This window comes from Phocoena phocoena, chromosome X, assembly GCF_963924675.1.
Source record: "Phocoena phocoena chromosome X, mPhoPho1.1, whole genome shotgun sequence".
Classification (NCBI taxonomy): domain Eukaryota; kingdom Metazoa; phylum Chordata; class Mammalia; order Artiodactyla; family Phocoenidae; genus Phocoena; species Phocoena phocoena.
In genome coordinates this window covers 91,101,665-91,127,844 of record NC_089240.1, presented here as the reverse complement: position 1 = coordinate 91,127,844, position 26,180 = coordinate 91,101,665, and the positions used below count along the sequence as shown (strand labels likewise).

General features: G+C 49.1%; 1 protein-coding gene across 1 annotated transcript in view; it reads left to right on the top strand.

The window, feature by feature from the left end:
- The first annotated feature begins 234 nt into the window (after nucleotides 1-234).
- TSC22D3 (TSC22 domain family member 3) overlaps nucleotides 235-26,180 on the top strand; it is a 57,528-nt gene continuing 31,582 nt past the window's right edge. Inside the window, exon 1 of the mRNA XM_065900757.1 lies at nucleotides 235-762. Within this exon, the coding sequence (XP_065756829.1) occupies nucleotides 443-762 (320 nt within the window). The 5' untranslated portion in view covers nucleotides 235-442. The remainder of the gene's footprint in view (nucleotides 763-26,180) is intronic.

Below are 26,180 nucleotides of genomic sequence, written 5' to 3'. Positions count from 1 at the left end.
GGAACCCGTGAGGGAGGGAGCGAGGGCGCGCCCCGGCTCTCCCTCTACCCCGCCAACCGCCCTTCCTGCTACCACAGGTCCGCCCCGGGCCCCCGCTTACACTTGGGAAACTTGGGACGGCTCTGGGGCCGCGTGTGGCACCTCAGGGGGGCGGCCCCGGCCCGGAGAGGAGCGGGTGGGGGAGAGGAGGAGGAAGAGGAGGAAGTGAGCCCGAAGGATCCGCTCAGAGCTGTTTGTCCAGCTGTTTCTATTCGCACCCCGAGCGGCACAGCCAGAAGGGGGCCGAGCCGAGGGTGGCCGGCTCTCGGCGCTCATTTCCAACTCTTCTCCTCACAGCTTGTCTTTCCCAGACACCCTGGAGTCCCCTCAGGCCGGCCCGGCGGCCGCGCACCTGCCGGCCGCCCCTGACCTCGCGGGCCAGGCGTCCCCCGAGGCGGAGAATATGGCCCAGTCCAAGCCCGAGTGCCGCTCACCTGTCGGCCTCGACTGCTGCAACTGCTGCCTGGCCCTGGCCCACCGGAGCAGGCTCCAGCGCGACAGCAGCGGGGCCAACAACAACCCGGGCAGCCCCACCGTGAGCAACTTTCGGCAGCTGCAGGAGAAGCTGATCTTCGAGAACCTCAACGCCGACAAGCTCAACAGCATAATGCGGCAGGATTCGCTAGAGCCCGTGCTGCGGGACCCCTGCTACCTGATCAACGAGGGCATCTGCAACCGCAACATCGACCAGACCATTCTCTCCATCCTGCTCTTCTTCCACAGGTGGGTGGCAGGGCACGCGGGTGGGCACACGGGCCCGGCTCGCAGCCGCCTCTGCTGGACCCGCCCCTCTGACAGAAAGGGGCAACGGGAAGGCCAAAAGGGGCACTGGGAGGGGCGGCTGTCGGGCTCCCGGGCTGCCACGACCGGACCCTGAGGCTACCTGGATTCCTGTACGGCTGAGGGGAAGCCTGGCAGGTGGGAGCCCTGTTGTGAAAGGTGCCTGCAGAGTCTTTCCTAGGGAGATGCTGGAGCCCAGAAGGTGGACAGAATCCTAGATGGTTTGGGTGTAGCTGGAGGCACTTTCTCCCCAAGTGCCCACCTTTCTACAGCCACTTCGGAGAATGTGCCATGGGATGCTCTTGGGATCTGAGTCCCACCCTCATTAAAAAGCCCATTTCCAAATATGCAAACTCAGATGGAAACGGCAAGGACTTTTAAATTACTGAGTGGCCCTGACTGAGGATGAGGGCAAGCAAAATGTCGAGACAAATTAAGCTGCTGCTGGTGTCGGGGAGAGCGGGGGGGATAGGCAAAATTAGAGACCTGTGAGAATTTCTTGAAACTCCGGATGGGGCGGGACCCCGCACCTCCTCCATGGATCACAGCCTTCAATTTCCAATGACGGTTAAATGCAGCCCCAAAGAGCATCCTAAGGACAGGAGGGTGGATGATCCATGTCATAGCAGGCGTGTGTTGGAGTGCGGGTCAGGCTTTCTAGAAATCTTGCTGAAGGGCAAGGAAGAGAGAGGGAAGGATAGAAACACAATGGGAAGACCAAAGGTGGCTACAGTCCTCCAGTATGAGACACTCTGGTAAGAGCCGGTCTTGGGGGGACAACTGAGGCAATTTTGAGGCAGGGGAGGCAACTTCAGGAAACCTGGTGGTGTGTTTGGTGTTCTTAGAGCCATAGGAACAGGGCACTGGTGTGTGTGTGTGTGTGTGTGTGTGTGCGCGCACGCGCGTCCGTGCGTGCAAGCGGGTGGATTTTCTACTTTCTCAACATCACAGGTTATGTAAGAGAAAGAGAAACCCCGCTGTGGGAGACCTGGGTTGCAGTACAAGTTATGGCTCTACTTCCCTGTGTGAACCTGAGCAAGTCGCCTGACCTCTCTGGTCTCTAAGGTTCCTTCTACTTCTGAGATGCCAGGTTGTGGGCAGGTAATGTGCTCAGACAAGGTAATAAGAAATTTTGAGCTCCCACAGAATACTTGAATAAATTGAATGGCTTTTCAGTGAGGCACAAATAAGAAAGTTTAAAAGCCATCGAGCTAGGCAAGAACTACCCTCACTTAGTGCTCAGCCCAGGTTTGCGTCCTCAGCCCCAGAAGTTCCAGGAGGGGACAAGTGACTTAATTAGCATTATTATAACAGGTTGTATTTTCAGGCATTTTCCACGCCATCGAAGCCCTTTCTCACCTATTATTTTACTTTACGCATCAATTTATCTCATTGTCTCCAAGAAACCACACTGTGTATGGAAAAGGTTTCCAGGGAATCTTCATTTCTGGTGAAAGATTACTACAAGCGTATTCAGACCACAGCAGCTGCAACCCTGCCGAGCGAAAGCCCTAACAGGCTCCTAACAATCTGCTGGGATCTGGGCTCGTAGGCAGCGGGGGAGGGGTGGCAAGACACCTGGAAAGCGCGCCTGTAGCACTTGCACTCTTTCAGCTGGGAGAGAAACGGCTCCGAAGTGGCTTGATGACACAGAAGAGGGGACGCTTCCTCAGCTCTGGTTCCTAGGTTGGAGGCCTGGGAGGGTCAGACCTAAGCGAGTGAGGGGTGAGACTGAAAGCCTGAAATCAAAGTGTTCGCTTGTGCCACACCTTGGGAGGCTTTCTGGTGGTCTGGGTTTCTTGAGTGGCAAGACCTCCTTGTCACCTACTCCACTGACACTTGCTTGTTGACGTTCGGTTCTTGGGAAAGCCTGGAAATGCTACCAGGTTGGGTGGGGGGCTGAGAGCATTGGTGGAGGGAGCATCTCAAGCCCTCAGGCTTCCATGAGGCTGGGGAGTGACAGAGTCCTGTGGTAACGGCCTTAACGGTTCTAGCGGGACAATAGCAGGACAAAGCATTCTCTCATTTGCCTTGACAACTGGGACCTTCGAGATTGGAGAGTCTCAGTTTGGTTGAGGTTTTGCCTAGAATGACATGCTCATTATCAAAGTAGGAGACCATTATTACTGGTCACGGGGTTTCTCCAAAATCTGAGCTGGACAGTCTTCTCCCGAGTGAAAATTTCCTCTTCTTACTTCATTTATTCCCTGGTTTTCTATCTTTATACCACAGCCATCATTCTTCCTTCTGTTCCATTTAATGATTTGATATTTCAGATTCCTGCCTGGGTGTCTTTTCCTTCTAATTTGTCTACCTTCAAGGCTGTCTCTTCTGGAGAAGCGACTCTTCCTGCCCCTCCTCCTGCAGCCCACTCCCCTGCTGCAAGGGCTCCTATATTCTTGGGAGAAAGGGTGGGGAAAGTTCTTGATTCTCTCTGGTTTGTCTGCTTTGACCTGTCCCTGGCTCCCAGCTTAGCTCTTGGTTTCCTTGGAACACAAGAGTGTAAGCAATTTGAGGGTAGGGCATGTTTTCCACTTACTTGGCTTTCCCTTGGCTTTTAGTTATACACCCAGTACTCAGTAAAGGTTTTTTTTGGCTAGATGACTGCTTAATTGTTGGTGTGGTCCTCTGTAAAGATTTTACAACTTTAGTCTTGGAAAATTCTTATTAAGGTTTAAATGTGATTTTTTTTTTCGGTATGAACCACATGCAGTAACTCTAATAGCTTGGTAGAAGTCCTGATGAACAGTGCTGTGTATATACATGTGAATCAGTGGTAATGGCCGTGTAGCTCGTTGGTATGTAAATGATGCCTCTAAACTACTGGGGTTGGGGGGGGGGAGATGATGTATTTTACACACCATCCCTTCAATCTTGTGTTAGGTAACTAATAACTATAATAGATTAATAGCTAACATCTATTGAGTGTTTACAGCATGGACTAAGCAGTATAGCAGCATAATGTCATTTAATATTTACACCAACCCAATGAAATGGGTACTGTTATCACCGTTCTTCATTTTTTAATGAAAGAAATTGAAGCTCGGGAAAATTGAATAACTTGCCCGATGCCTTACAATGAAGAGCAGAGCCAAGACTCCACCTAAGGTCAGAAAGACACTAAAGAATTGTCTATGAAGAAAGAATTGTTAAGCAGAGGTAAATATTATCCCAGAAACTAACCAAATGGTTAAAATGTCCTTATTAGGTCGGGTGACCAACCATCCCAGGACTTTCAACCAACACAGGAGTTTCAATGGTCAAACTGGGACAGTCCCAGGGAAACTGGGATGGTTGGTCACCCTATTATTAGGGGACTATACCGTATCATTTGAAAATGCTTCTAAAACTGGAAAACTTAAGAGGCAGATGTAATATGCTGGGCAAAGAGCTAAAATTTCCAATTGAAATACAGCCTATTAAAAAACTTGCAAAGTTGAAATTTGAGGGGCCTTAATTCTCCGATCAGTAAGGTGTAGCAAGCTGGAATGGGAGCTTTTGCCATACTCTGTTGTTGTCATTGTTGTTGTAACCTCAAATTTATTTCTGAGATTTTATCCAAAACTACTTAATCAGCTCTATTCTGCCTTTGGCCCCCAAGCACGTCAGCCAGTGTGATCTGAGCTGCTCTGAATCTGAGTTCCCTTCCAGCTCGGAGAGCCCCAGGAGTCTACCTTTAAGCTTCTGAGCTGGCAACAACTGGTCCCCACACTTAGATGCTCAGAAAATAATAATAGCAAAGATTTCTAATTGTTTTATGTGTGCTAATTCATTTAACCTTCCCTATTGACGTAATATATAGCAGTAAAGGGAAAGATGTAGATTCAGAGATCAGGCTTCTGACAAAAAATTGCATAAAAATTATGTGTGCTTCTCTAGATCTTCAGACTAATGATTTCATAAATGTATATTCCTGGACCTGATTTCTGAGGACGTAGCCACTTACATGGTGTGATTTGAGGGACAAAACTCTCCTGCCTGCCTGCTGTAGTGCCTAAATTCGTATTCTAAGATCAGTTTTCTGTCCTTGTACCATCTAAAACTCCTATCCCATAGCGCAGTGGTATTTGGACCACACCATAAGAAATCCTGAATTAGAGACTGCAACCCTTTGTCAACTAATTTGCCATTTGATTTTGAGGATGGCGTACTCTGCTGTAGAGAGGTTTTGGGTTTCCGTGTGGTTAAGTCTGTCATTCTTTGCCTTCATGATTTTTGCTTTTGGCATCAAGCTTTGAAAGTCCTTCCCTAGCCCGAGTTAATTCAAAATAACTATTTCCTGAGTGCCTAGTGGTCTGACAAAGAATAGGCACTCTTGGATTAAGGCACATTCTCTGTTAAAAACACAAATGCATTTGCAAACTTAACATTTATGGTTTGTATACCTCATGAGAACCTCAATATGTAAGAAATCGCCTTTTTGCTGAGGCACAGATGTGAATTCCACGTGCTAAGAGGCTTTGGGTAGTGACCGACCCTACTGCTCTACTAGCAGCTACTATATATATTACATATGTGTGTGTCTTATATATGTATATAAAGTATATATGTATATATATATGTATTAGTACGTACATATATACCAGCAAAATATATATAACATAAAATTTGTCATTTTAACCATTTTTAAGCGTACAATTCAGTAGCATTAGGTATATTCACAGTGGTGCAGTCATCACCATTATCCATTTCCAGAATTTTGTCATCATCCCAAACAGAAACTCTGTACCTATTAAACTCTGTACCCTATTCTCCCCTCCCCCCAGTCCCTGGTAACCTCCATTCTACTTTCTGTCTCTACGAATTTGCCTATTCTAGATATTTCGTATAAGTGGAATCATACAATATGTGGCCTTTTGTGTCTGGCTTCGTTCACTTAGCGTAATGTTTTCAAGGTCCATCCATGTATCAGTACTTCACTGCTTTTTATGACTGAATCATATTCCATTGTGTGGATACACCACATTTTGTTTAATCCATTCATCTGTCCGCGGACACTTGGGTTCTTTCCACCTGTTGGTTCTGGTGAAGAACGCTGCTTTGGACATTGGTATACACATATCTTTTTGAGTCCCTTCTTTCAATTCTTTTGGGTCTCTACCTAGGAGTGGAGTTGCCCAGCACCTACTTTTCAACTCCGTTTTTTGGTCCTCTACTCCTAGTCAATCCATTCAAGTGTAGTAATGCCCATGAAGTGAGTGAATGTCTACTTCTTTGGGGAGAACACCCCCTCCCTGAGTCAACTGCTAGTGCTAGCGATCACAATGAAAAGAAAGCTAAGAAGTTTAACAAACAACAGAAATAGTAGAAGTCATATGAGAGAAATGATGTGATTTCAGGATGCTCATGAATTAGGAACTGGCAAAAGTTTTGAGCGTGTCTCTCTAATGAATGGCCAGGGTCTACGGGGGTTTACTACCTGAGGGTTTCCTTTTTAAAAGAGTCACATGTAACGGCTTTGCTTGTCATTACCTACTATGTGTGGATTAGTTTATCAGAATTTTCCTTGGGGCGACAGTTCACTGGGAGTAGGGTTCTATGGGAATGGAACATGGGAAAGCCAAGTTTGGAGAAGAGAAGCAGAGAGACGGGGCCAGAGTTCTTGAAAGGCCTGCTGCAGTGTGGAGCTCTGGCCAGCATGGAGCTTGAGAGGTCTGGATGGAATGCTCGTGCTCTTCAAGAAAGGTGGCAAGAACAGAACACAGATTTCACCTTCTCCGCCTCTGGTTTGTCAGGAATGGACCCATGTGAGCCCACACCTCAGAAAATAACTCTTTCCAGGATGACCTTATTTTCCCTCCCAGCCTGAAGAGAAGGTTAACAATCCTGCTTATATTTGCACTTCCAGATAAGCTAACAAGCTTTCAATTCCAGGTAGAGCTTTGGATCCTTTCCATAACAGGTCCTGAAGGCCAAGAAGTCTGGGAAAATGGAGATGCATGTGTCTGGCCACGGCTGCAGGGTCTCCAGGTCCCCTGAGTGATGGAGCCCAGCAGAGCATTGCCCACACCTTGTGGGCTGGTTGAGAGGAATAAAGTCGGCCATGTCTGCACCTGGTGGTGGCCATTGCATGGTGTTTGCTCATCACGATTCTGCTCCTACCTGAACTTTCTCCTCTTATGTAAGGCATCCCTCAAGATAACTACAAAGCCATAATCTGCCATGGCTGGCTGGGTTTACATAACAAATTGGTTGGTGTCATGCAATAGTCTCTCTACCCCTAGAGAAGCCAACGTGCTATGTGGACCCGAAGCTTGGACCCATTTGGTGGGGCATCTGTGTGCTCAGTGCACTCAAGGGAGAGCATTTCTTGACCACAGGGGTCAAAAAAGATGAAATTTCCCTTTTAGATGAAGAAGGCAATAATGGCCCAGGACATGTACTGTCCCAAGGCTTGCAGTAATGGGGCAAGGGTTAGGGCTTCGCTGTGGGGCCGCAGCTTTGGCAGAGCAGGACCCTGTGGGCTAATGGGATCTCTGTGAAGGCCTGAAGGATAGATCCCAGCCTCAAAGCAGTTTTGATGAGGAGTCAGGGCAGGGAAATGGCTTATGGAAGCTGCCATGTACCATACCGAAATCCAGCTTAGCGAAGGAGTCAGAGTGGTGATAAGATGGGGTCCTGGAGAATAGAAAACAAACTTTTTCAAACGCTAATCCAGGCAGGAGGGAATCTTCTCTAGAGACAAGTCTAATTCACTTGTACCTTCTAGCTGGAAATCCCTGCCCCAAAGTAGCTACTTCCCTTTTGGAAATAGTTTAAGAGGTGTGAGATCCCAGCCAGCATGGAGACAGACTAGGAAGCTTCCCAATGTGCAGACACTAGCCCAGGGGGAAACAAGAGCTAGAAGCATGCTTGGTCAGTGATGCCCCAGGCACGCTATCAGCCTTCCTCCCCTGGGAGCCACTTTCCTCAAATAGACCCAGCCTGAAATCAGGCCCCTGCCTGTGGACAAAGCCCCACAGGGACCTTCCCCATCCTTCCTCGAAGGAAGAATTTACTCACGAAACAGCCTTGGGTATTCAACCTACTTCCTCTTGTCTTCTCTTCAGGGGAGATGGAGAGCAGCTGCTCGCAGCTTAGGGTCTGGCCAGGATTCCCGCTCCGAGCTTTCTAGGCCAGTGATTGGCTACAGCTATCCCTGAGGAAGAAGGGGGTGAGAAGTGAGAGGAAGGGAAGTGGTTCCAGCGGCTCCTTCCTGGCTTACACCACACACACACACACACACACACACACACACACACACACACACACACACCTCCCTTTTAGCCTCACTTCCAGACTAGGCTGGGCCTGGGCCAGCCTGAGGTCCCTGACTCATATCTCGCGTAGTGCCTTATGTAACAGAGCCAGGTTACTGAGGCATCAAGCTTCTGCTTGCTCAGTGGCAGGCTTCCCTGGGGCCAGGCATTCAGAAGCCTGATGGGGGTCTAAGTAGAGCTCACTACACTTCCAAAGGAACAGCCTGCTCTCCCTAGTGTCAGGCCAGTATCTGCTCAGAGCCAAGTGCCAGGCTGTGAAGGTGATTCCCTCTTGAGCCCCCATACTCAGCAGCAAATGTAACCAGGCAGGTGAGCTGCTGTGGGCTTAGTGTGGTTTGGGGTGTTTTTTGGGGGGTGGGTGGCAGCTCCTGCTATCACCTGATGGTACAGTGCTAAAGAGTCAGCCTGGTGCATCTGGAGGGGCCCCAAAACAGGTGTCAGAAGTTCTTCTTCCTTTTGTATCTATCTGCTTGTTGGTTCAGGTACTGTTCTGGAGACTTTAGGGAGAAGGGTTTAGTGGAAGCTGGAGGAACTTTTTAAAGGAAGGCCTAAGCCAATTACCAATCCATTCTCCACAAAGTCTAAAAGTCCCCAGGCTAGCCTGAATTCACAGTGATACTTAGCTCTCTTCCTAGCCTGTTCAGAAAATTGCATTACCGGTTTGGTGCAACTGAGCCCCCAGTGAACTGGGGCTTGCTGAATTCTATGACGTATTTCTCTAATAAGCTTACTCGAATATCTACATTACAGAATAGCCCTATCGATCTAATAGTGCATTGACTCAAAGTTTGTGACTAAACCAATAAGTCCTCTTCTTCTCTTTCCTCGTTTTTGCCCAGCCTGTCACACTATGTCACCAGGGGGTAAATGGCTCACAGGTTGAGGGTAGCTGGAGACACTGCTGTCCTGTCTGAGAAAAAGAGGAAGAAACAGGGAGATAAAGTCAAAAAGGTGGCATTAGGAATTACCAGCAGTTATGATTTGTATACAAATCTCAGAGTCATGAATCCTCAGACAAGCTGAAGACCACCATCTCAGTTGCAGTAAAATAAAGAAACAAAGAAAAAAAAATAAGAAAACCTCTGCCCAGTTTTAAGGCAATATACTCCGCCTTCCCCAGGTACACAGGGAAATGAACGAACTCAGGCCCTGCACTGAGTGACCAAGCACTTCAGTTAATCAATCCATCATTTATCGACCAGGGGCCTGCTAGTAATCTAGCGCCTACTGCGGATTTATTGAATGTCTACTCCGCTAAGCACTGTAGAGGACACAGAAGGCAGGCAGCAGAGGCACGGGCTGGGCTGCGGGGAGCTGAGAGTGATAGAGCTGCATCCCAAGGCCGGCGGGGAACAAAGCAGTTCCACCGGAGCCACCGCAGGCCACACTGGGGCTTCTGCTCCTTGAGGGAAAGGCCCTCGAGCTTGCTGTTGCCTGGATCCGCAAGTCCGGAGCTTAGGCGATGCCAAAGCAGACTAGGAAAGGAGAGTCTCTTTCTGGCTGTGGTTTCCATCAGGGCCTTAAAGAATGGATTGGTGTGGCCCTGTGGGAAGAGCTGTAGGGCTCTCTAGTTGGGAGCGGGAAAGGGAACCTTGCCAGTCCAGCGGGGCTCATGGGTCAGAACGAGCTGGCTGCGGTGGGAACAGTGAGGAACACTTTCTATTCTTCCTGGGCTGAAACCCAGAGTCACCCAGCTTCAGGAAGGAGAGGCCTACTCTGGCCCTCCTCTCATAGCCCCTCTCTGACTCGGGGCAAGCTGGCCCCTAGTAGCCTCCCCTCAGAGACCTAGCTAGACTTGGATAGGTGGAGGCCTTCAGGGCCCGGGAGCAGAAAGGCACCTCTCGTGGATGCTTGTGGAAAGCTCATCAGAACCAGCAGCGTTGAGCTTGGGAGTGCAGTTGAGGGTGGGCACCAGAGGAGCCTGGGGGTATGGCTTCACATCTGTGCACCTCTGGCACAGTCTCCACCAGACCCCTTCTAAGGGGGGTGACAGAAGCAGGGGCGTGCCAAGGTGCTGCCCTGATAATATATATACCTTTTGCCGCTGGAGACCCCACAGGGTGTCATTTTAGCCTCGCTTCTACTTTGATCAAACGCTTCTTTCCCAGGTTCCCTATAAATGACAGTCCTGGGATTGGGCTGAGGAAGGAGGGAATCCTCGAGCTGACGGGAAAGGAGAGGGAGCTGGAGTAGCAAAGAGGAACCAGCCTCAGATCATCTGGGGAAGGAGGATGCTGCTTGTGGTCAGCACCTTACTTTCTGCAGCCCTGTCCCCGTGCTAGTGTCCTGGGCATCCGCGCCCACACCCTTTCCTATCAGTGCTCTGGAGAATTCACATTTAAGTTCATGACCAGATTCAGTCAACAACAAATATAGCAACAACAAATTCTTGCATGCCTTCCATGTAACAGGCTCACCGTTAGGCACTGGGAATAGAGTGGGAAACTCACAAAAGGCATGGTCACAGCCATCATGGGGTAGTCCGTAGACTGGGGGAGATGAACATTAACCAGAAGAGCCACGCTAGTGAAAGTATAATTACAAATATGTGCCAAGGGGGAAAAGGAATAAGCTTCTCTCAGAGAGTATAACAAAGGATCAGACAAGGCTTCCTGAGGAAGTGATATTGCGCTAAAGAAATGAATCTCTATTGCTGAAATTCTAATCATCAGACCCAAGCCAAAGGAGACGTGTTTAGACAGAGGCTTTCTCAGGAACCTCTGAAGTCATAACATTAGGTAGCTGCTCACACTCTTGGAAATATTTCTAGGCCATGAGTGGCCAGCAGGTCCAAAAGAGGAGGACTGACAGCATTCTGACAAGAGGAAGAGATGAGTTTGAAGCCCACGGGGCAGCTAGTACTTAACGTCATCCTTCGCTAAAAATAGTCCATGACAGTATGGAAATGCGTAAAGGCTGGCCCTGGGGACCAGTGATAAAGTGAGTATAGCATATGGGGAGGAAAATTTGTTTTTGTAAGTTATTTACTGTAAAGAAAAAGAATGGGGAGGGTCGTCTGGGTTTTCTTTTCCCTTTGCGGGCCTCCTTCTGAGTTATGAATGCTTCTCATCGTACAGAGGCAGTGGGGCACAGAGCTTCAGGCTGCACTCCTTTCTGGGGCCTGGGGTGTAAATTTTCTGGGCTGCAAATGTCAGATAATTTGTCCAGGCTGAAAAACAGCCTGAATGCAGAAGGGAAGAGAGGCTTGTTTAGCCAACGGGCTAAAGCCTGGGGCTTCAGGGAGCTGCGTGGCCAGGCTAAAGGAACTAAGATGATTGCTCAGAGAGGAACATTAAGGGTGGGCCTGAGGGTTGTGGAGAGAGAGAAGAGAGGTTGATCTTCAAATATAAGAAAAGTTACAACTCAGAGATGGTGACTAGCTGTTTCCAAACCACACTAGGAACAGAACAAGAGGAAATAGGCCTCTACTGTAGCATGAAGAATTGCGATTAGATATCAGAAAGAACTTCCTGCCTACCAGCATTCAGAGAAGCTAGACAAAATTACCAAGGGATGTTATATTACAAATATGGGGAAGGTGGTAACAATAGCAATAAAGAACTGAATAAAAGTGTGAGAAGGCTGGTTATAAGGACCATGGACAGAAGGGGATAGACAGGTGGGGAAAGCAAAGGAGTAGGTGCTTATAAGGAAAAGGAAAGTGCCTGTGTGAGAGATGAAAGTGTTTTTTTGTTTGTTTTGTTTTTGTTTGTTTGTTTTTGCGGTATGCGGGCCTCTCACTGTTGTGGCCTCTCCCATTGCGGAGCACAGGCTCCGAACGCGCAGGCCCAGCGGCCATGGCTCACGGGCCCAGCCGCTCCACGGCATGTGGGATCCTCCCAGACCGGGGCACGAACCCATGTCCCCTGCATCGGCAGGCGGACTCTCAACCACTGCGCCACCAGGGAAGCCCGAAGGTGTTTTTTAGGAAGATACTTTCATAATAGAAATGTGTATGCAATTTCCATTGGAGAACAGTCATGAAAGCTAGCATATACTCTCCTAGGACTGGAATCATGTGGGGGAATAGACTAAGGAGCGGTTAGGTCCCCTCCGCATCCTTCAGCCTTATCTCCTGGACAAATTAGCTTCAATGGGACACCTATCCTCCATAGTCTAACAATTTGGGGGAGCATCTCAATGTGGGGGGCATTGGGATAAGACTGCCCACCCCAGGTGCATGGGGAAGAGGAGGATTTCTCCTTCCACACACAAATGAAAATCAGACACAGGGGAGAAAGTGGCAGCCAACAAGCCAGGAAGGATCCCCGCGGCAGGAAATTTACAATCTAGTAGGGGAGACAGACATCAAATAATAATTACACAAATAACCATATCATTACAATTGATCATAATGAAGAAAAGGTGCAGGAAGCCGTGAGAACACAGGCTAAGGGGGCTTCCCCCAGGATTAGACAATCCGCAAAAAGAAAAGTCACCTTGTTAAAACCTTGGGCACTGCTTGTGTCCCTCTGTTAGGGATTCTTGCCCCACATCAGTAGCAAGGAAAGTTAAAATGAACCCAGTCACCGCTAATACCCTAAGATGTGGATTTTGAAGTTCCTCTGGCTCACTGGGGCCCTCAGATAGGAGCAAACCTCCGAGGAAATTTTCTCATTGCCAAGATCAAGCAGCCATGATTTAGGCAGAGTGATTCTCTAAGGGCCGTAATAGCCTATCAGCTGAAAATCGGGATCAGAAAGGCTTTGAAGAGCTCATCACCTGCCAGATGAACAGGATGAAAGTCACTGAAGAGAAAAAAGAACTAATGTGCTGAAAATTACACTCGGAACTGGCCCCCCGAAATGACCATGTCTCCAAAATGCTGTATCTTCAGTCTCCTATTCAAACGTGGGAGGCTTTGCTGGTATATTCTAGTATTGGCTGCAGGATGTGCCCAGGGCTGTAGAGACTGGGGGAGCAAGGATTGCAGAGAGGAAGGGCCCCCACTCTGCTTTCCCTGGTTCCTCTCCCAGGGAGGTGGGAGGTGCTGGCCCTTGTGGGGAGCTGGGTTGGGCTTCTTCACCCTTGAAAGTTCCTGGAGGAGCCGCAGAGGAGTAGAGAAGGACATTAGCCACTGTGTGCTCCTGAAGAGTCTGATAAGACTACCATTGACAGACTCTGTGACTTTGGCAAGTGACTTCTCTGGACCTCAGTTTCCTCGTGTAGAAAATGGTGAAAGTGTGGTTGGGAAGGTTAAGTGAGAGGACGCTCCCAGGAAGCACTCAGTAAAGGGAAGCCTTCGTTATCATTAGGCAAGTCATATGTGGAACCAGAAGAAAACCTCTTCAGACTTGCCTCATCTCCCTCTCTCACCAGTCCCCTCACCGACCCCTCTCCTTGCTCCGTCAGTCACACACCCCGTCCTGCCCAAAGCCAGCTAACACCTGCAGCCCAGTCTGGCAAGCGTTCTCCCTATCAAGGCTTGCTCTCTGAACCTTCTTCATTCACACTCAGGTGGAAATTACTGAGAAGGCTCTGGTCTTCCTCCTGTTGGGGGGACGAGCTGCTGGGAACTTCGAAATTTTTAACAGATCAAGACCTACAGAAGCACCAGGGCACCCTACTGGCATTGCTGGCAAATAGAGAAGGATTTCAGAGGGCAGTGGAGCTGGGGATTGCCTCTTCAAGACCTTGAGCTTCCCCCTCCCGAGGGTTGGTGGCTGACACATGCATCTTAGCCGGAGACACAAAAGCTCAGAACTGGTAGGACTTCCGCAGCCATTCGGTCTGACGCCCACCCCTTACAGATGAGGAAACTGAGGCCCAGGGATGGGTGGGTACCTGCCACAAAGCAAACAGCCAATTAATGACCAGCTGAAAAAAGAAACCATGTCTCCTGATTCTCTTGATCCAATGGCCTCATGACTTCTTGTCTCTAGACGGCTGTGGACATCCCATCCCAGTAGGTACACAACACCTCCATGCCAGGAGACCAGCTTTGGGTCTACCTGATGCCAAGAACGGTGTTTTTTAATTTGATTTCATTTAACGGGATTGACCAGTGGTTTGGGTGTTACGGAGTCCCAGCCCTGGAATCTTGCTTCTGCTCAGGCTGGGGCTGCATGCCACAGCCACAGTCATGCAAGGGGGACAGAAAGGCTTGCTGTTCGGGTTGGAAAAGAAATCAGTTACTGAAACATTGGTCTTTTTGAAAGTTCCAACCACAGGGGCTGGCTGGCAGAGCCGCCGTCTGGGCTCCCCCGGAGGATCCGGCCCTCCCCTTCAGTCTGGGAATTAGTTTAGGAAGCTGGCCCGGCCTCGGCAGATCTGGAGGGCAGCGCTCGCCCCAGGAGCTCCAGCCTTCCCTCAGAGCCTGGGAGCCCCCAAAGGCACTCGGGCCCGGGGCCGGGGCCGGGAACTTCCTCCTGCCTCCACAGCTGAGCCAGCCCAGGCTGGCCCCAAGGCTCCTGAGCACTTTTTCTTCTGAGCCTGGGAAAGAGTTTCCAGTTGCTCCCGCCTAGCCAGGCAGCTACAGAGGGAGAGCTAGAGAGCGAGAGGGAGGCACAGAGAGAGAGAGAGAGACAGGAGCCAACCCCAGCCAGGCAATCAAGGTTTCCCTGGGCAACAGTGAGATGAAGGGGGAAAGGCTGGAGGAGCCCCAGCTCGTGGAAGACCCCCAGCTTGTAGAGGACACTGAACTCGTGGAGGAGGCACAGTTCCTGGAGGAGCTACAGCTCGAAGTGGTGGAAAGTGGGTCAGATTTGGATCCAGAAGATCTGGGTTCGAATCCTGATTTTGCCACCAATCTGATGCTTGAGCTTGAGTAAGTAACTCCCTGCCCTTCTGTGGGCTGCTTTCCCTACTTAAAAAATGGGGGAGGGGGGAGACACGGTGGTCTCTAGGGTCTCTTCCAATTCAGATATTCTGGAAGGCTATATCTCTAAAATCTTGATGTGTGTAGATGGGATGCATGGACAGTTGAATATGTCATTGAACCCCTGAATGTTAGAATGGTGGGAGTGACAAAGGGGGGTTCATATAAGCAAAAAAGGGAAGGAGAAAATGGTAAATGTGTAGAGTCGTGACTCCAAGAGAGGGTCTAGGCTGAATAGAACATTAGGGTCCATTTTCGAAACTCAAGGATGATGGGCTCGGAATGAGTTAGTCATGAGAACCAGGGTGTTTGGGGGTGTGGTCAGTGTGTAGTTGCCAATGAGCCCTCCACCAAATGTCTCCCAGTGGCGCCTTCACCCCCACAGCTCAGGTCCTCAATCCAGAATGCGTTTCTTGAGTTCTTCATGTGTGTCTTTGTGGAAATTCTCATTCGAATTAGGGGGATTTTCAGGTCTTGGATGTTCACGTCCAGACCTAAAAGACTGCCTAAGAAGAAAGACTAGAATTTGACGGCTGCTGTATAGCTACTCTCCCCCCAACTAATGCCCAGATGAGCTACCAGAAACCAATCTGCTTGGTGAATGTTGGTGTTTGGTACATTTCACTGCATTCAGATTCCTTCATAGTGGGTCATCTCTCCCTGGGTTATATGGTGAGGGTCCAGAGCCACAGTAGGTGCCATTTCACTAACCAGAGAGCTCTCAAGAGGCTTGAGAGCTCGGGGTTCCCTACATGGTAGATCATCTCCAGTGTCCTCTGCCAACCATGTACCCACCAGCCTCTCCACTGCTGGAGAGACTGTGGTGGGGAGGGTGAGTAGAAGAGGAACTGCCCCCACCTGTCCTGACACCTGCCTACTGCCCTAGCACCCTCACCCTCAACACCGCACACTCTGCTTCCTCGCCGCTAACCCTCCTTCTTCTTGGCTCAGTTGTTCAACAATCATTTCTTGCCCCTCAGTTAATCAGTCATAGATCCCTATGGTTGCAAGGGATCTTAGAATTCCCACAGGGAATAGTGCTGCACTATATAGAGTGCTATGATCCTCCTTAGTGCCTTAGGGACTGCTGAAAGGAAAGAAGAAGGGAGAAAGGGAGGAGAGAGTTGGTGGCAGGGGAGAAGCCAGGGAGAAGGTGAATTTAAGGGAGGAAAGGAGAAGAGGAGAGAGTTTAGAGGGGGACAGAAAGAAAGACGGGAGGTTGATTGTGCCACCGCCCTCACCAAATAGAGGTTACACTTCCAAATAAGGTCACAAAGAAGAATCTGCATGTGTCTTTTAAAGTTGGAGGGGTTTGGGTCCTCACCTGGCTTAATTTTCCTCACCAGAGGATTTTCGAGCTGGGCTGCCCTGAACTACAAGGCATTTCCTGGTGGGTGGTGGAAGTTAGGGGGCTCTGGGCCGAGTGGGTGGAACTCCCTGCCTCAGCCCCGCCTCCCTCAGAGCAGTTCTGCTCGTCTGAAGACTTTGTATCCAGGGACCCTGAGAGTGTCCAGGTCAGATTGGGGGAAATGGGGATGGGGAATGACTATCTGTTTAACAACAACATGAAAAAGGGCCGTAAGCCACTGAAGGGCCTTAACTCCCCAGCCCAAACAAGAATGTCTTGTAAAGCATCCCCAGGGGGTGGACACACTGCTTCAGCTTGAAGGCATCTACCCACAAGCCGGTTCCCTTGTTGGTCAGCCCTGATTGTCAGACAGTCCTTGTGTTTAGCCAACATTGGCACAATCTTTCTGGCCTGCAGGATGCTTGAGCCCCACTGCTCATGTTCTTGCTGCGGGCCTTTTGTCTCCTGACCACCCGGAGAGCAGGCTCAGAGGGGGGTCGCTGGCTTCCCAGGGAATATGGTGTTCCCAGCTAAGGGCACCACGTGCTCTGAGCTTCCCAGCCGGAGGTGTCTGGGGCCCATGTGAGCGCTGGGATGGACAGGCAGGCGACTGATGTGGGCTTCGGGCACTCCAGCCAAAGCAGCCCCTGGGGCCAAGGCTGAGGAAGTCCACTCCACAGAGGGCACTGTCCGAGTTAAGTGAGGTCTAGTGAGGAATTCTCAGCAGGGGAAATAGCTCAAGGGAAGGAGCACTTGACCGAGAATAAGGGCCCTGTGTTCTGCTGCAAACTCCAGCCTTGGCTGGGGCTGGCACCTGAAAGGAGGAAAATAATAAGAGCCAGGGCTCTAGCCCTGAGAGGAAGGCGTGAGGGAGACATCCCGGCCATTCGGCCCTCTAAAGCCCTGCTGGCTTTACATCGCAGGAGGAAATAAAGCCGTGCTTGTTGGCGGTGGGGACCATCTGTGTGCACTATACAGAGGGCACTGTTCCCCCAAGTGCGGTAAACATACGCTGGTGGTGTGCAAGATGATTTTAGGTGGTACGTGGACTAACTTTGTTCTTCTATTTTTGTAGCTATTCATTTATTTAACATGTATGGGGGGGAGTGTGTACACTGTATGATTTCAAAAATATTTCTGAGGTAGAGGCATTTTTAAAAAGTTAATCTGCTTTAAGTTATTTTAGAGAAAGTAGTAAATAAATAAATAACAATACTGGTGGTCCTCAAATATGGCCCAGATCTTGAGAGTGGTAGGCAAATTATTGGATTTGGGGCCATCCTACCACACTGTGTTAGCAGAGTGGTCAATGGGAGCCATGCAGTATGATTTGACATCGTCTTGTCCATGTACACCTAGCTTGAAGTCCCCCTCTGACAGCCCGATTCCAAGTGTAAGAACACCCTGCTATTTTTACATCTCTGGTGTCCTGCTCTGCCCCGTGACACTCAACACTCCAGATCAGCAGCAGGCCTTTCCCTGGGTCCAGGGCATGGTCTCTACCATGCTCGGGCACACACGGGGACACAGCACTGAGAAGTTGTCCTCACCAGCTTCCACTGACTACTTCTCAGCATTGTTCATGGACATATTCAGCTCCAACCTAAGGAGTATATCCAGGAAGCAAGTCAAAGAGGTTCCAATCTTTCTCTGAATGCACAAAGCCACAGTAGAAGGACAGGAAATATGTCACTGTAGCAATTTCGCATGAACTGGTGCTGATTTCCGGACAGGTTCGGGCAAGATTCGGTGGGAAATTTGTATAAAATCAAACTGTACAAGAGGGTTCCCACTTCTGCCAAGAATTTGTAATGGGCTCTGTGTAAATAAGCTTGGGCCACTTCCTCCTTCCATTGCCCTGAGATAGGGAACATGATTATTAGTCCTGTTTCCTCCCAGGGCTCACCTTGCGGATTGCGAGGTGAGCCCTGGAAGGAAGTGGAAAGGTGATAAAGGTTTTGGGTCAGGTCTCCTGCTTTCCACCTGGATTGTACCTCAGGAGCCTTGAATGTCTTTCCTGTATTGTCCCTGGAACTGTCTTTAGCCAAAGGCTCAAGGAGAGACAGCTGATCTTCCAACACCTCTAAGAAAGGAAATACCACATTGTCCTTTGGTCATACACTCCAGTGTTTAACAACCTCTGCTCTCTGAGACTGTTCCTCCTAAATTCTGTCCTCCTGCTTTCAGATATACCCCCTTAATATGATTAAATGGTGGTTATTATGTCCTTTGTCAGCTCTCTTTTCCAAATTAGCAAAATCTATTAAAAAATACTTAGAACCAGTTTGTATTTCTGCATTCCTTAGAAAGACTCCAAATTCTCCACCAGAAACTTCATTCTGTCCTCCGTAACAGCTGAGAGTTAGCAGGCACGTCTCTGCCCTTAGCCAATCGCCCAAATCTCTCCTTTGACCAGTGACACACATTTGCAAGAATGCAGGTTAGGAAAGGAGCAAAATTAACTGGACCTCGGAGGACCCAATCACCTGCCCTAACCCCCGGAGCTGGCTGTCCCACGGGAGACTGGAACAGTGTAGGGTTTCATTAGTGGCCAGTGGCCATAGAATAGAGAAGGAAGATGACCTCAGAGTTCCTACATGCTTCTTCCTTATTTAGAGCATCCAGGATCATGCTTTTTCCTTAATGATACTAAATTGTGTGCTTATAATTCATTGCAACCTCTGTCTTTTGCTGCCCTACCCACATAGCCCCATTCTCGTATCTGGGTAGAGTCATACTTTGATTATTCTTATATTCATTATCCACATCGTGGATTATCCATAGAAGTCACTGAATCCCAGGTTGCCAGCACACACACACACACACACACCCTTGAGCTGCTCTCTGGGTGTTCAGGCATGCAGGGTCACTTTGACACCAATCCAAGTCAAGCATAAATAAAGAAGATTCTTGCAAAAATAAATTATCTGCTCACACACAGATTCCAAATACAATCATAGTTGAATTTTACGTGGCTGAGGTAACATTGGACCTGTGGCATAGATAATCGAAAATAAAAGTTACACAAAAAAATCATGTATAGCTAGCTTTCGAACTGCACTATGGGTCTAGTTTTTTTTTTTCAGTAGTTCTGCCTTCCTAATTATTTGGACCCATATGAAAGTGAGCTTGCCTCCCTGGAGTATACAGAAACTAGGGGGAGAACCTGGGTGTAGGGAGAAGCTAAGCTGAGACCAAGTGTTGCCACACACATTTCACAAAGTAGAAAAGCCACCAGAAATACTTGGGAGTTGGCTTTCAGAAATCTTCTCTGTGTGTCTTTGGAATGTGTCATATAGTTGTTTAAGCCATGGATTTGTCCAGGAAGGTCTAAGGGGCCTGCCTACCAGTACCTAGTTTGACTTGGGGAGGCACAGGGCCAGGGAGTTGACAGGAAATCGTTGTTCCCTTCTCCCTCTTCTCCATAGCCTGATGGCTGTTGCACTGTGCCTAGTCTGGTCACCCGACCTGTGCAAGTCTGAAGGAGGTGGTGCAATTCATCTGAGGAAAATCACGTCTGAGACAGGAAGGGGCATGGCAGCCTCTTCAGCCAAGGATTTATGTATCTGTCACAGGAGGGAAGTGTGAGCTGAGAAATGACTCCCAGAAGTGCTAGAATTGGAAGAGGCAGCACTGCTACCTTTCACAGTCAGTAATGTATTCATGCGGAATCCGGGCTACCTCAGGAGGCCAGCATCCTGGCCCTTCCTCCCTTCCTTGAGTCCATCCTCCCTCCTCACCCCCTTCCTCCCTCCCTCGCTCCTCTCTGGCTCCGCACACACTTAAGAAAACAGAGCAGAGCTGGCCAGGTGCATCCCGCCAGGGGCCAAGCTGTAGGTGAAGGAAGGAGGCTTGTTGCTGCTTTTTGCCTGGCAGTTAGAGGCCAAGGGGACGGACCCCAGACCCTTGAGCCAGTCACAGCAGCTTGCAGTGGATGCCATGTTGCCATGACGGGCATTGTGGCAACCTGGTGGATGGGGTTCCTCAGGTCCCTGCAGCCCACAGAGGCCAGGGGGCTCTATCTAGACTTAATTCTTTGCAGTCTTTGTGAATTGATGTTTGTATTTTTGCCTGCCGGGCACATTTTGGCTATGGGCCCTCTGCTGAGCTTGGGACTGCATCTTTGCTCCACATCCCTTCCCCTGAAGCGTGGCTGCCAGGATTGCTCCCTTGGCAATGTCATTAGGCTTCCGTGGTGTCTCTGGGGAATATAAGCTGGGCAGCAGGGCTCCATCTTTTGGGCTGTAGTTGTCCAGATGACTTCTAGCTTCTCCAATGCCAAGGGACCCCAGCTGCAAAGTCCAACCCAGTGTCTTTAGGAGCACCCACTCCACTCAGGTCTGTTCCCAGCACCAATGGAAACAGACTCCTGGCCTCCAGGTGCAGCTCTTTGTGTGTTCCTTTCCTATTCTTTGTCTCCAGGGCAGGGGCTTGGCCAAGGGAGCAGATTCCCCACCATGACAAAGAACTAGTGACTCAAATATCATATATTAATGCATATATGTGGAATCTGAAAAAGTTGGTATAGATGATCTTATTTACAAAGCAGAAATAGAGACACAGATGTAGAGAGAACAAATGTACGGATACCAAGGGGGAAGGGGGGTGGGTGGGACGAATTGGGAGATTGGGATTGACATATATACACTATTCATACTATGTATAAGATAGATAATTAATGAGAACATACACAGGGAACTCTACTCAGTGCTCTGTGGTGACCTAAATGGGAAGGAAATCCAAAAAAGAGGGGATATATGTATTCGTATAGCTGATTCACTTTGCTGTACAGTAGAAACTAACACAACATTGTAAAGCAACTATACTCCAATAAAAATTAAAAAAATAAAGAACTAAAAGCAAAAAAAAGAAAGAAAGAAAGAAAAAAAAACTAGTGACTGTTGTCATGCTCCTCTTCTCAGGAAGCAAGGGGTGGGCCATGCCAGGCCTTGAAGCCCAGTAGGGAGGGTGGTGAATGACACTCCTGGCTCCAGATCTCATCCCTCCTCACCAGCACATGGTCCCTACGTTATGTGGGAGGCGATGAGTCTGAATTCTGGGGAAATGCCTCTGTCTGGAGAGGTGATTTTATCTCTCTTGTTGTAAACCTAATTGCCAAATCTGAAGCATTGTCAGCCTGGATAGAGGAAGCAGGCACATTCTACAGAAAATGGCAAACTGGGTAGAAATTGGTTTTGACCTTCTCTTTTCTCCCCCATTCTCCTTTCTAGCACAGGTTCCCTCAAACTACCCCCAGCTGCTTAGGGCTCTCAGCTACAGGGTGATAGATAGCTCGTGTTCCAGAACTTTCCTGATCACCCTGCCTCTTAACCATGCCCCTGAGGGAGGCTTACTTGCTGCTACTGCTAATATGGTACAGTGAATCCAGCCAAGGTGTAAACAGCTGGTAGTAACTGAATGTGCTTCCCCTGCCCAAGTCACAATTCTGTTTAGACCTAGACCTTTGATGGAAGTGAAGTGAGAACTGCAGGCTCAGCTGGGGGCTAGCAGAGCTGACCTTTTTGGGCAAGGTTCCTCTGACCTTTAGCCCCTTAAATCATACCAAGCAGGCAGCTACCCTCTCCATGTATGTGCAAAGCCATCCCAGGGGATGCAGTTGACTTTAGCAGAGGCAACTGGGGGAGTCCTGGCTGTGCCCTGCCCCCATACCCATAGAAGCCCATACACAGAGGTAAGGCTCCAGCTGAGCCTAAATTCGGCCTTGGCCTCTGCCCTCCCCCAACCAGCCAGGCAGGCACTTTTGGACGATGCTGGGAAGAAACTGGAAATCCTCGCTCGTGTGTGTGTGTGTGTGTGTGTGTGTGTGTGTGTGTGTGTGTGTGTGTACCTAACTCAGTTGCCTTTAAATATCTGAGAAAGCAAGAGTGAGGCAATTACTTGTAATAGCAAAACCATTCTCGTTTGAAGGGAGGAGCTCTAACCACTTACAGAGCAAGGGTTACAGTCCTTCCAAGGGGTCTGTTGCTAAGCTATTTTTGGCTCATTTGCTCTTCTTTCCTCCTTGAGTTCTGTTCCTCCCCAGGCCCCTCAGGACCCCCCCTCTCTACCTCCTTCCTGGTGTCTGTGCTCACACAGGCTTATGCAGGGGAAGTAACCTCTAGCCAAGTGATTCTCTCATCCAACACATTTTTCGAGATGGTCCCACTGCTCCTTTCCAGAAGAGCAGGGACAAAGGCTGTCTGGGCCCGTGTAACGACCTCTTCCCCTCCGCCCAAGCACACCGGAATTCCAAATGCTCTCGTTTCCTTCGAGCACAAATGGCTTTTGCCGCTGATCCTCTGCTCTGGGTTACCCATTTCCTGCTCAGCCCTGGCACAGCAAACGTGTCTCTGTAGCAGCTACCTCAGGGTAATTTGAGAAGGAGCTCTAGGCCACCACATGTGCAAAAGGAATCAGGGGAAGACACATGTGGAATAAGAATCTCCACAGAGAGAAAGATGCTGGGCTTTTGCAAACGGCCTGAATAATATAGAAATACCAGCGCCGGATGTTTCTCGGATGCCAGCATCATTTAGTCTAAGGTGATTTTTTTTATTATTATTATATCCTCCCAGTTACAGCGACTCAAACAAAATCCCTGACACTGTTCCATCTGCCTTAGGGAGTCAGCAACAACCCATGTCCTGGCTGTGTGAAAGTCTTGGACACACATACCCCTATCTGGCCTGGAACCCTCAGCCTGTACCTGCAGTATCTGATCGGTTTCTGCCTAGTCAGTCAGCTGTGCCTTGTCGCTGAGCCTGTTTGGGTGGGGAGGGTGGGAAAATGGAGCAAGCGCTCCAGGAGGGAGCCTACTCTTTCCCCACCCCCCAACTCCCCAGCTGTCTCTCCTTGTTCTATGTCTCAGGCTTCTGGACTCCAATCCTGACCAGGCCCAACACCCCCTGCCCCTCAAAGCAAAATAAGAAAGCAGGAGCCCTGCTCACGTTCATTTGGTCCCATCCTTTGTTTTACCATTTCTAGACCCATGTTTTTCCGTAGGCCTTCCAGCACTGATTCACAAAACTGCAGCCCCATTCTAGGGTAACCCGAGAATGCCGGCCTGGGACCCTAGACAAAGCTGCTGAGTAAACAAAAGGTGTTGCCCCCAACTCTGTCTGCCTTTCTATAGCATTCTCTCACTCCCCTTCTCTATGTCCTGTACCCCCATCACTCCAGTGCCCAGGCTGTGGCTGCCCGCTGGATGTCTGGAGCACTGGGTGCCAGGCAAGAGCTCCTGCTAGACACTGCCAGTTTTCCCATGTGCTCCTTTTGGAGCCCTGGGGAGCCACCAGAGTGATCTCGAGGGCAAGCGGAGAGCCCAGCCAGTGGGACTCCATGGGCCTCATCTCAACTTCAACTAGAGTAGCTCTGCTTTCATCTGTTTTATAAATTGGGTTTTCCATGTGAGACTCTGTTTGAAAGAAAGGATTCGCTTTTGTAAGGAAAAAAAAATCACTACCCTAGGCCTTACTCGCTATATATCCAGATCAACCTACTCCTTCCTTGTCCTCTTTCCTCTGGTTCTGAACTCTACTAGGGGACAATGGGGGGTAACGCTAATCAAAGAACCACCCCTACTGATGTGTTAGTTGGCTACAAGCTGGCTGGCAACACCAGTGCCTTCACCCAGCGAAGATGGTGAGGAGAGCAGGCAAGTTGACACTCTGCTCCCCCTTGCATCACGTGGCTGCCTCCCCAACCGTCATTAATAATAATCCCTCGCATTTGCATAGCACTTGACAATTTCCAAAGCACTTTCACAGACTTTATCTTATTTGATCCTCTGGAAAGCCTGTGAAGGCCGCCAGGGCAGGGACTGTTATTTACATTTTACAGACTCAGGAGACTCTCAAGACCATTTAATCATCTGTCTCTCTGAAGAGCTTGCTAAAGGGAACTAGTCAGGATGAGCTGAAAGCCTGGTTAAAAGGAAAGAGAGTTGGAAAAAGGGTTAAAAAGAAATGATGGGGGAGGGAGATGAGGTTGAAGGGAGCAGCAGAGCCCACAGTGCCACCAGATCCCCCAGCCTGGTTTGTGAAACTTTTCAGAAATACAGTGGAACTTTGGGAGGGGCCGACCCAAGGAGATATCCCCTTCTCCATGATGGTGACTGCTTGAGTCGACCACTGCCCCCACCTTGTCTTATCCCCAATTTACAAACCTGACCTGGTCACACAGCTCTCTTGGGGCTCAGGAAGTAGAATGTCAAGTCCTAGAACCGGAAAGGTCCACAGAGATCATCTAGTCCCACCCCTCACGTTATAGGACAGGAAACAGAAGCCCAGAGACAGAAAAAGTCTTGTCCAAGGTCACACAGAGAAGCAGAGGCAGAGCTGGGTTGATACCAAGATCTCCTAACTTGCAGTCCAGAGTGCTTTCCGCTATAACCCGCTGCTGCCGCTGTGTGTGTGTGTGTGTGTGTGTGTGTGTGTGTGTGTGTGTGTGTGTGTGTAGGGGAGTGTGTGTAGAGGTGTGAAGGAGGGTCGTGTGCAGTGCCGGAATGCCTGTCTGGTGAACCACCGTGGCCTGGACTTTGTACCCATGTGCAGTGGCTGGGGGTTAAAGCCATTTGTAGGGCCTGGCGTATGATAGGATGTGAGAAAGACGGAGTTCAGGGTTTCTCTCCCAAGGGGATTCACCCATATAAACTGCTCCAGGTAATTAAGATCCCAGAAGAATTGGCAGCTGCTTGCTGAACAAATTAGACTCTGCCTTTATGGGCATGTTCTGTGCTGGAGATCAGAGGGCCCTCCCTGATGTTTGGTTCATTAGTCATTGTTCCCTGTCAGAGCAAGCACTCAGAAAATTGGATGTCTGGCAACAGCCTGTATTCAGAAATTAAATAGCAGAAGCAGCAATGGCAAGAGCGAGTGTCTGGGACAGTGCTCCATGCACAGTAGGTGCTTGGAAAATGCTTGTTAGCTAACTAATGAACTAAGTAAAGAAAGCCTTTAGTCCTCTGTGCTATTCAGAATGAAACAGTGTCAATAACAGATCTGATTGCTTTTCAGCCTAGCCACATTTCAACTTTTTAATGGGCAGGCTGGTGGGACTTGGATAGAAACTAACTGGACTGTAGACTTCCTATGCAGATGGCACTGCATAGATCACAGTGCCCACCACCTGGATCTTAGATCTAATAGACTAACTGCACACTCTCAGCTTGCTCATCACTTCCTTTTTGTCGAATCCAAAAGCCTTTTCCCAGTTCTAGTCTTCTTTGGCCAGAACAGAGGCAGCCTGGTGGGGGACAATGAGATTCCAGAGCATGTATGGGGAGGCGGATGGGGACAGGCTCCAAGAGGACATCCAGGGCTGGTGGGCTTTAAAATCAACTTTTCCTTCTTTGCCATCTTGCCACAGGTCAAGCCTGCCAGGTGAATTTGCACAGACACTTTAGTATTGTTCTTAAATGTCAGGGAAAGATTTTTATTTTTGTTTTGTTTTGTTTTGTTTCTTATACTAAATGTTCTTGGTTCAAAATACCCAGGATTCCTTGCAAAGGTCAGCTAGCATAGCAGAACTAAGAGAGTCTTAGATGCTTTTGGCAGCTGCTAAAGGTTACCGCTGGTGTCTTGTCTATAGGCCAAGGGAGTGAACTCTGTGAGGGATTTCAAATGTCCTTGATGGACTTTTCCACCATGCTAAGAACCATGCTAGGAAAAGCACTTCTCTAGTTCACCTGGCTATCCAGCCACTTCTTCAAATCCCACCCACCAAGGAAGAAAGCACTAGAATTTGTTGAGCACAGACTTTTTTGGCCTCTGATGGGAAGGAAGATGTGTATGAGTGTGTGTTTGTGTGTAGCTGTGTACATATGTGAGGACTTGGTTGTGTGGAGGGAGTTTGGGTAGTAATGTGGAATGTACATAAAAATATGTTCAAATTGTATGCAAAAAAAGGTATGAAAAATGTATGGTAAATATATTTATGT